The sequence below is a fragment of the Myodes glareolus genome, chromosome 1, assembly GCF_982192425.1.
Source record: "Myodes glareolus chromosome 1, mMyoGla1.1, whole genome shotgun sequence".
Classification (NCBI taxonomy): Eukaryota; Metazoa; Chordata; class Mammalia; order Rodentia; family Cricetidae; genus Myodes; species Myodes glareolus.
Genome location: NC_142026.1, coordinates 32,743,501 through 32,753,343, shown reverse-complemented (window position 1 = coordinate 32,753,343; position 9,843 = coordinate 32,743,501). Strand labels below are relative to the sequence as shown.

The 9,843-nt window shown below is 44.7% G+C and overlaps 1 protein-coding gene across 7 annotated transcripts in view; it reads left to right on the top strand.

Moving 5' to 3' along the window:
* The window catches only part of Col6a3 (collagen type VI alpha 3 chain), an 81,523-nt gene extending 71,887 nt beyond the window's left edge, over positions 1 to 9,636 (top strand). For all 7 annotated transcript variants that reach the window (XM_048441799.3, XM_048441801.3, XM_048441802.3 and 4 more), the window contains 4 exons: positions 1,120 to 1,383; positions 2,707 to 2,805; positions 7,954 to 8,118; positions 8,885 to 9,636. In XM_048441799.3, coding sequence (XP_048297756.3) covers positions 1,120 to 1,383; positions 2,707 to 2,805; positions 7,954 to 8,118; positions 8,885 to 8,898 — 542 coding nt within the window. In that variant the 3' untranslated portion in view covers positions 8,899 to 9,636. The remainder of the gene's footprint in view (positions 1 to 1,119; positions 1,384 to 2,706; positions 2,806 to 7,953; positions 8,119 to 8,884) is intronic.
* The last annotated feature ends 207 nt before the right edge of the window (positions 9,637 to 9,843 follow it).

Sequence of the window (9,843 nt, the reverse complement as noted above, 5' to 3'; positions counted from 1 at the left end):
ATTGCCAAAGTTCAAGCTTGAGAACTCTGTAATCAAGTTACACAAGAAACGTTTTGTAGTATTTTAAGTAAGTTTATGATTTTGTGTGGGGCCACATCCATAGCTGTCCTTCCTTCTTCCTTCCTTCCCTTCCTTCCTTCCTTCCTTCCTTCCTTCCTTCCTTCCTTCCTTCCTTCTCTTCCTTCCTTTCTCTTCCCCTTCCTTCCTTCCTTCCTTCCTTCCTTCCTTCCTTCCTTCCTTCCTTCCTCCCTCCCTCCCTCCCTCCCTCCCTCCCTTATTTCTTTCTCTCTTTCTTTTTGGAACCAAACCTTCCCCCTTGTAATATGACTTGGAAAGATCTAAGCTGGAGCCATGATAATCACTCCGTTCCTTCCAAAAGGGATGGTCACAGAAAGGGGTCCCCCGCACTGAGCTCTGTGACAGTACCGAGGGTTTGTTCAGTAAAGTGAGAAACTGCTCCTCAGAAAGTCAGTTGTTCCTCAGAGGCTGACACACGTGCTCATTCTGACCCAAGGAAAGCACATCCCTCACTCTGTTAGAGAGGGATGGGTGAGGTAAGGAGACCCAGGGAGGATTATTGTTTCCTGTCTTTCAAAGACGTAGGAAGAGTCTACAGAATGCCATAAGCTACCAAAGAAGATGAGCTTAGAATATAGCTCTTAAGACAGTGGAAACTGTCTTCATCTTATGAGCAGAGGGAGAGCTGAGACCTCCTGACTGTCAATTCTTACCATAGCCTAAAACGTCATGACTTTCCATGGCGTGGAATCCCGGGATGGGTTTTGTACTGCACACCTAACTTCCTGCTATCATGCTGGAAGTTAGCATCTCAAAGTATCATCTTACCAAGTGATTTTTGATAGAAAAATCAAAGTAGTTATTTATGTGCTTTATTGATAAAGAAAGGGGGGCTTGATTACTGTGTAGTGACATGCCATGCAGGCTGATGGAGGATTTGATTGATGAATGGGACATTGGTTCCCTTTCTTGGCAAGCTTTGGGACGGCTGTCTGCTGGCATCTTCCAGACCTCTTCTGAAGCTCCCATGTGTCCGTGTGAAGTGACCCTTGTGATGAGGAGTTTTACTTTTTAACCTTGCCCTCTGCTCTGCTCTTTCAGCGAGAGTGTTCCGAGAAGTGCAGGTCTCTGAAGTCACGGAGACCAGCGCCAGACTCCACTGGGAGCGGCCCGAGCCCTCTAGTTCCTATTTTTATGACCTCACTGTAACCTCGGCCCATGACCAGTCCTTGGTTCTGAGACAAAACCTCACTGTCACTGACCGTGTCATCGGTAGCCTGCTGCCTGGACAGATGTATCATGTGGCTGTGGTCGCCTACCTGCAGTCCCAGGTCAGAAATGTCTACCAAGGAAGTTTCAACACAAGTAAGTGCATGGCTCATTTGGGAGCACTTAGTTCTTGATTTCTACGTGGCATGCCAATCAGGATGTAAACCAATGATGCACTGAGTCTATTCTGAAGCACTAACCCAATTAAAGAGTAAAATCTGGGCCAGGTGGTGGTAGCACACACCTTTAATCCCAGCACTCGGGAGGCAGAGGCAGGTGGATCTCTGTGAGTTCAAGGACAGCCTGGTCTACACAAGCTAGTTCCATGACAGGCACCAAAAATAAAATAAAATAAAATAAAATAAAATAAAATAAAATAAAATAAAAGGCAAAACCTGTCTATCCTGGGTACTTAGGTTGCACCCTGCAAATCTAAAACACAGTAGCCAATGGAAGATGGAACCCCCTATGCAATGTTCTCATCCTTGGCTCCTGGGATCATTTACGGGGGAGGCCAGACTTGCTCTGCCTTAACCCATCCCATCCAGGGCGGCACCTAGGGAAATGGGGCTTGAATCCTAGCTGCGGAGATGGTGGGGTTTCTGTTGACACTACCTGTCCCTGTTTCCAAGTTCAGTGAGTGAAAACGAATACTTAGGGAGCCAGGGAAGAGTTTGAGAACTCTCGATGTGGAGAGTCATGAGGTGTCTGACACCAGATGGGTGGGCTACCAGTCTCTCCCTCTCTGGTCCTATCCACCAATACTCAGCAGGCTTGTACACTTTGCTCAGGCCTTCCCTCTCTTTCTTTTTCAGTAATTTTCTACTATTATTATTATTACTATTATTACTATTACTACTATTATTATTATTGATAGGTCTTTTTGTTGCTTAGGCTGTCCTAGAACCCTTGGGTTCAAATGATCTTCCTACTTCATTTCTCAAGTGGCTGGGACTTACCCCATGTACACATCACCATGTCCTTCATTTCCAGCCCTTCTAAACCACTCGGGACCATACCTTTCTTCTTTCCGAGTCATTCTGGGTCTTCATCGCTCTATTCTTGACCCCTCTGCTCAAGGATGAGGGTGGAGCATCTCCTTAGTTCAGCATGGTTCAGATGGTAGAATCATTCTTGAAGAAATGAATTCCCACCAGTAGCCCCAGGCTAGGGAGTCACCAACTCCAGGGCACCATTCTCCTGGGTCAGGGGATCCCTTCACCTGCTTTGAAACAGATGCATTTAACATGCATATCGCAGCATCTGTAGTGAGTACAGACTTCTATATTTCGACAACACCCCATTACCTAAGAGATTAATTTTATCCAGAAAGGCAAGTGTACATCTGTGGCTTAGCATTCCCCAGTTCTTTTAGTTTCTAAGTCAACTACTAGTTGCCTGCATTTCTTTTCCTTATAGAGAAAGCTCAGCCTCCACCTCTTCAGCCAGCCCGATCAGCGTCTAGTTCAACCATCAATCTAATGGTGAACACAGAACCACTGTTTCTCACTAAAGCAGGTGAGTCATGGCAATAATCGGTCCACTGATGGATCTCAGGAAGTATTCGCTCAGGCATTGTGAATCCTTTGAAATTGAGGTCTTCTGCCTGAGACTAATTTGCATGACTTCCATGGGGTAAGTGCCAAAGGGACTCTTGGTGCTGAGTTCATCTCATTCTGCAAACTGCCTGATTCAAATGCAGAGAGCCAAGCTCGTCACTGTACTTCGGAGGGAGCTGGAGGGAGCGGCTTCTGAGCCCGTGGGTAGCATGCTTATCTCTATTGGTCACTTCCTCTCTGTCTAACATTGAGACTAGGGTTGACTTTGTGGTCTGCGGTGCTGCAAAGAATAGGATTTCATTCGCTCATTGAATTACCTATAAGAAACTGCTTAGGAAACACCAGGCAACCAGATTAGACCCCACAGAACATGAGGATTCGGATGTGTTCCCAGTTCTCGAAACACCATATTCTGGCTTGGTCTTGAAGACCACTCTTTTGGGTACCAGAGTGTGTCTGTTAGTGACAGGCATGACTTATGTCCTTAGAATATGAGTCTGAGAGCCTGTAACCCCCTATATTAGTTAATGTTCTGTTGCTGTGATAAGACACCATGACCAAGGCAACTTATGGAAGAGAGAGTTTGTTTGGGGCTTATAGTTTCAAAGGAATAAGGGTCTGTTCATGATGGTGGAGCAGAGGTAGCAGGCTACAAGCAGCCGGAGTAGCAGAGAGCCCAACTCCTGATTCACGAGCTAAGAACTCACTGGGGATGGCGGGAGGATTTTAAAGCCTCAAAGTCTACTCACGACATGCTTCCTCCAACAAGACCACAGCTCCTAATCTTTCTCAAACTGTTCTACCAACTGGGAACTGTCTTAGGTAGGGTTACTGTTGCTGTGATGAAAAGCCATGACCCAAAACAACTTAGGGAGGAAAGGGTTTATTTGGCTTACATTTATAGATACTGTTCATCATCAAAGGAACTCAGGGCAGGAGCCTAGAGGCAGGTGCTGATGCAGAGGCCATAGAGGGGTGCTATTTACTGGCTTGCTCCCCATGGCTTGCTCAACTTGCTTTCTTATAGAACCCAGGACCACCAGCCCTGGGATGGCACCGTCCACAATGGACTGGGCACTCCCCCATCAATCACTAATTAAGAAATTCCCTATAGGCTTGCCTACAACCTGATCTTATGGAGACATTTTCTTAATTGAGGTTCCCCCCTCTCAGATGACTTTAGCTCTTGCCAAATTGTCATAAACTAGCCGGCACGGGGACCAAATGTTCAAACACACGAGCCAGTGGGAGTCATTCTCATGCAAACTACCATGCTCAATTAACAGAGCGGAAGCTTGGCTCATCTCCTTAGCCTTGAGGAAGTGATTACTGCAGTGCTCAACATATTTGACTTAGGATGGGTCAGCCAAAGATGCCAGCACTAACAGAACTCAAAATCCCACGAGAACTTAGACGTGATGCTGTTTAATAGTCCTCAGAGTGCAAGCTTCTGTCAGTGTGGAGATGGGTACTTTCTGGCCCATCAGGAGGAATGGAATGCCTCTCACTGTGTCCTTTTTCTGCGAGTCATCCTCGCATTTGCAGCTGCAGTGACACTGAAGAGCCACCACAGTCTTAAGATGCTTCTGTCTTCTGCCTGGCTCACAGTCTATTCTGGTGTATTCTTAGAAGGCCCCAATAAGAAGATTGACCTCAAATAGAAGCCACATCTCTGTAGCTGGGCCCTCCCAGATTTCCCTTCAAGATACTGGTTAGGGAGCAGTGAGAAGACGGAGTGGGTACAGCACTTACAATGCAAGCTGGAAAATCTGATTTTGACCTCCCTAGAATCCATATAGATGTGGAAGTAGGGAACCTACTCTATATTTTCCTTTGACTTTCATACTCACACTGTGGCACACCCTTCTCTCCTCTCATACATGCACACACACACACACACACACACACACACATAATAATAATAATAATAATAATAAAAAAAATTTAGGAAGAAAAAATAAAAAGACCAGTTGAAGAAAACCTAGTATGCACACACTTCAAAGGTACAGAAAACTGCATGTTCCATTTGAATCTCACTTACTAGCTTTTGCCTCTTTGGCAGTGGAAAATACAAAATCTTTCACAAATTCTTGTTTCATGGAGAAAAAAATGGCTTAGAGGAACTCCTAGATAGCAAGATTCAGGGATGGTTTTGTTTCCTTTATGTGTATCTCAGAAGGATAAGGCTGGATAAACAGTGTCTAGTTAGTGTAAACAGCATAATCGTGAAGCACGAATCTGGGTCAGGCTGTTCTGTGTTTCAGTGTGGAGTTGCCGCTTTCAGATTTAGGGAGGCATTTTCCAGCCAAACAGGCAGCACTATGTGGAAAAGAGGTGATGCTGGTTTTGCTTTTTAATGGGGCCCACGACTCCATCAAATCCAAAATCTGTCTCCTTCACACTGCTGGGTCTGAAGCACCCAGTCTGAGGCTGCAGGTGAACATCTGTGTTGGCTTGACACAGCCCCACAAGGGGAGGGGACTCTGACTCCACGTCCTCTATCTGAGGTCTGCCCCTTTGGTAGAGGGCTGTGCCTCTGTCAGACCTAGCCTGAAGACGAAAGTTGATTCTGCTGGTAGACCTATGGCGCCATCCATTACTTGCTTTTTGTGTTTCTAAAACCAAGCAAGAGAAACTTTCCTTAAGACTCCCCAGTCCACCTTTTATTTTCTTCAGCTCTTAAATATTACAGTGCAGCCACTTTACAGTAGTCTGGTCACTGTCTGTTAAACAGGGCCCTTAGCAACAGCTGAGCAATTCCTTCAGTTTTGTCTCACTTGGGAAGGCAGGGAGAGGTTGAGTGTGCGGACACTGATTGACAACCACAAGCTTATTACTGCAAGGGGGCCGTGCACTGTATGTTAATTTTGGTTTTAGAATTTTGTTAGTAACTATTTTTTTTTTCTCATCTCACTTGTGGCTGGTGAAGCCTTGGGGTGAATCCTTTCTTTGCATCTTGCAGTTAAAGTGAAAATTTCTAAACAAAGCTAGTCTAACTGAGAGCGTTGATTTTTTTTCTCTATTACCAAATGAAATGCAGATCAATAGCTTAACCATTCTTGTGGAAGGAAGGTGTCAGTGCCAAAGCTAGCCAAAAGACCTCATCATGTGTTTGGTGTCCATTGTCACTTACCCTGGAAAATGACCAGTCTGTAGGGCTGACTGCATTTTATCCGAGGAGGTAGGACTGGGCCGATTGCACAGCTCCAAATGAATGGTTGGCCCATGCTTATCACAATTTTATTGTTGTATTGATTCTAAGACACACTTTTTCCTCATAGTATCACTTTTGACCCCCAAAATATGACTTACAGTTGGTGCATGCTGTGCTTTATTTATTTATTTATTTTGGTAGGATAGAAAGTAAATTTAATATGGCAATACATCATTTGGTTAGCTATATTCCACTATGGATAGATTCTCCCTCCCTCCTTCTCTCTCTCTCTCTCTCTCTCTCTCTCTCTCTCTCTCTCTCCATCCATCTATCTTCTATCTACCACTGATTGGCATAAGATGGTGCAATGGAGGGAAATTTATGTCAATAATAATTTAAAGAGCTAAACTCTGCAACTTGAGAGAAATAGGTAAAACCATGCTTGCTTTTATTGACTGTCCTTAAGCCTGGTGATCTCTTGGGAGAAGGCAGCATAACTGGTTACAGTGTTTGACTTATAAACCCTGAAAGGAAGCGTCCAAAATTTAGTCACAACCACACTGAAAACTAAAGAGAAACGTTAACCCTCAATTGTAGACATGGGTTTCCGGCTTCAGAAACTTATACCTGCCTTGGAGGATTGGCAGAACCTTGTATCAACACATCAACACTGCCGATAGCCAAGGTGATCAATTTGTGTTCTTAAAACCAGGAACTGCCGAGGAACACATTTCTAGTTATATTTTGACTACTTTTGACTGATCCCTCTTGATTTTGCTCAAGGAAGTGCTAACTACAGCAATCCCATTCTGGTTTGCACAGGGTTAAATGGAGGTGGCCCTCTGTGGGGCGAGCGGCATGGCATGTTAGACTGGTAGCTGCTGGCACAAACACACACACACATGCTATCTGCTCCCAGGGCTTTTGCTGACAGAAGGCTTTGACTTCCAGACCTTTGGATTAAAGCACTTTACATGCACACATCATTCCCAGCAAACTCCGGAGTTTGCCAGAACGTTCTGTAAACAGAAGCCTCGGGCTCTCAAACTATAAACTCACCTCTGCAGACATCCAGGGGACCTGGCCTTCCTTTGCAGCTGGGGTACAGCTCAAGTATACATTCAAAACATAGAATTCCTTAACTGGAGGGAAAATAATTTCTGCTCCCTCTCAGCCTTGCCTTGGGTCATTTCTGCTTTGGCGAGGAGTTTCATCTCCATGTTAGTTTTATGTGAGAGGCTGGGAAGATACTTGGCTACACATGTGTGTGTACACACACCTGTCATAAAGAGCATCTGTTGAAAGCCCAGAGAGGAGGTCCAGCGGTTAAAAGTGGTTACTGCTCTTGCAGAAGTTCAGAGTTCAGTCGGTTCCCAGCGCCCATGTCAGGCTGCTCACATATGGCTCCAGCTTCAGGGGATCTGATGTAGCACACAGACACATAAATAATAAAGTAAGATATATTTTAAAAAGAATGCCCACTTACAGTCTATCTAAACTTTCAATCTACTTTCTTTGCAAAATGTGCAGCTTTACTTTTGAAGTGTGTTCTGACGGAATTTCATGCCATTTTACCAAGGAGTAGAAAAGTCCGTGGTCTGAAGATTCAGTTCTTCTCTGGGCACTGAAGATAGAACGAACTAAATAGCAAATGGCTTGGAGAGTTAAAAGGGGGGTGGGGAGGAGTTAGTCGTTTTATTGTTGCTATGCAATGTTGGCTCATAGGAGATACTTGGTGTGCTTTTATTTATTCTTTGCAAACCCGAGAGGAACTCTTCTGTCAGTCAGTGCAAGAGTGAGGAAACTGAGGCTTGGGGAGGTTGCAGCCTTCCCACCATGAAACCCTTCTCTACTGCAGCACTGAGCTCCTCCCCTAGCCTCTGACATGGACTCTGGAGGTTGAGTTGTTGGCCCAGTCTGACTGGTTCTCCGTTTTCTCCTTTAATGTTCTAGATATTTGTAAGCTGCCCAAAGACGGTGGGACTTGTGGCGACTTTAAGTTGCTATGGCACTATGACCTGAATGAGAAAGGTTGCAAGAGGTTCTGGTATGGAGGTTGCGGGGGCAATGAGAACAGATTCAAGACCCAGGAAGAATGTGAGAAGATGTGCAGTCCCGGTAAGCGGCCCTTCCCTTGGGTTTCATCTTTCTCTTGTAAGGGAAGAGATTAGCAACCTCACCACTGGGTAATATTTGAATTACAATGATTGTGGAAAACCTGAACAAAGTTAGATTGTATCCTTAGATAAAATGTGCCAATGGAGATACCCTAAAAAGAGATACAATTTTTTATTTTACACACATACGCACACATACACACACACAGCCACACAAAATTAGTTATTTTAATGGTTGATTTGTTTCCTGAAAGCACATATGTATCTTTGGCAGTTAGGAACCACAGAGCCAAGTATATCAGAAATGCTACCGCATCCTTGTCTCTTTAGAAATGCCACACTGTACATGATTGTTAGAATAGAATAATGATCAGTAACAGAAGACTAATGATAAACATTCATGTGTTCATTTTAAACTAATTTCACTTCCTATAAACCACAATGTTGACACTGGGGCTATTCAGTCTTTCCATCATAGTGGGAAATTCCATAAACAATGACCCAGGGTCTGGGGTCAGAGTGGGGAGAGGGCTAGTGTGCAAAGTGGAGGGGAAGCTGTGGCTCCTTCAGGGTGGGTTCTGATTTCAGACCTGAAGCCGCCAAGGTCCCAGGATTCAGTGCGGAAGGCTGGAGGCTGTGGGGACATGGCCACGATAAATGCAACGTCTTTTATGTCTAGTGATGACCTCTCTTCTTTTTCTTCTCTCTCCATCTTTTGCCTCATTCTTCTCTTCCTCCTCCCACACTCAATACTTTCCACGGCCCAGATTTATCAGCCTGACCGGAACCCAAGCATGGCCTTCTGGCAACACGTACCTCTGGGAGAAGAAGGAGGCGGCCATTTCCAACTCATTTTTTATAGAAGCTCTGGGTAGATGCCCCAGCACGGTGCCTTTTCCTGCTTTCATTGACACTCAACCTCGGGAGGAAAGCCTCTGCACGTGACCTGTCGATATGGTGCTAAACGTGTCTGTGGACCCTGCTCTCCGTCTCCAGGCAGTTCTACCGTATACTTGGACCCGTTATGTAACAGCTAGCCACTGCTGGTGTTTATGTGAACATTCCTATAAACTCGAATTCCAGCTGGAGTTTCATTGGATGCCTGTGCCAGGCCAACGCGATGTCTAGAGCATAGCCTCAATGTCACAGCTACTCTGTACATTTCTGCTTGGTTCATGTCCCTGTATTTGCATGACTTAGATGGAGAAGCGAGAGTCTAACCTTTTCCTGGCCTCAGTTTCCTGGATTAGACGTTAAGCAACTTCCTTCGTCTAAAGTTCTCTGAAAAACGATCTAATTAGAAGAAAGTAGACCCCCTTCATCTTTGTGCACTGTTGGGACAAATGCCTCAATTAAAGAATTCGAAGAAAGTCGTAATAGAGAATATTTTTGGCATTCCCCTAATGTGGGTTCTTTTTTAAATTGTTGTTGTCTTGGAGTTTGGAGGTGGGATTTAATGTTTAAAATTTTAGGAAATTTATACAAAGAAACTTTTTAATAAAGTATATTGAATGTGTCATGGGTTTTGTGGTTTTGATTTTCCTGTTTCTATATTGCTCACTGTTAAGATTTCCACAAGGCCAAGGATTTTTTGCTCAGGCCCTGACTCTGGTATTACTGGAAGGGACATAAAACCCTATGGGACAATGTTCCAGGAGGTAAGTGGAATTGAAGCATCCTTTGCGGAAGATCCAGGTGCACACTGCTTATTAGAGCCAAGCCAGGT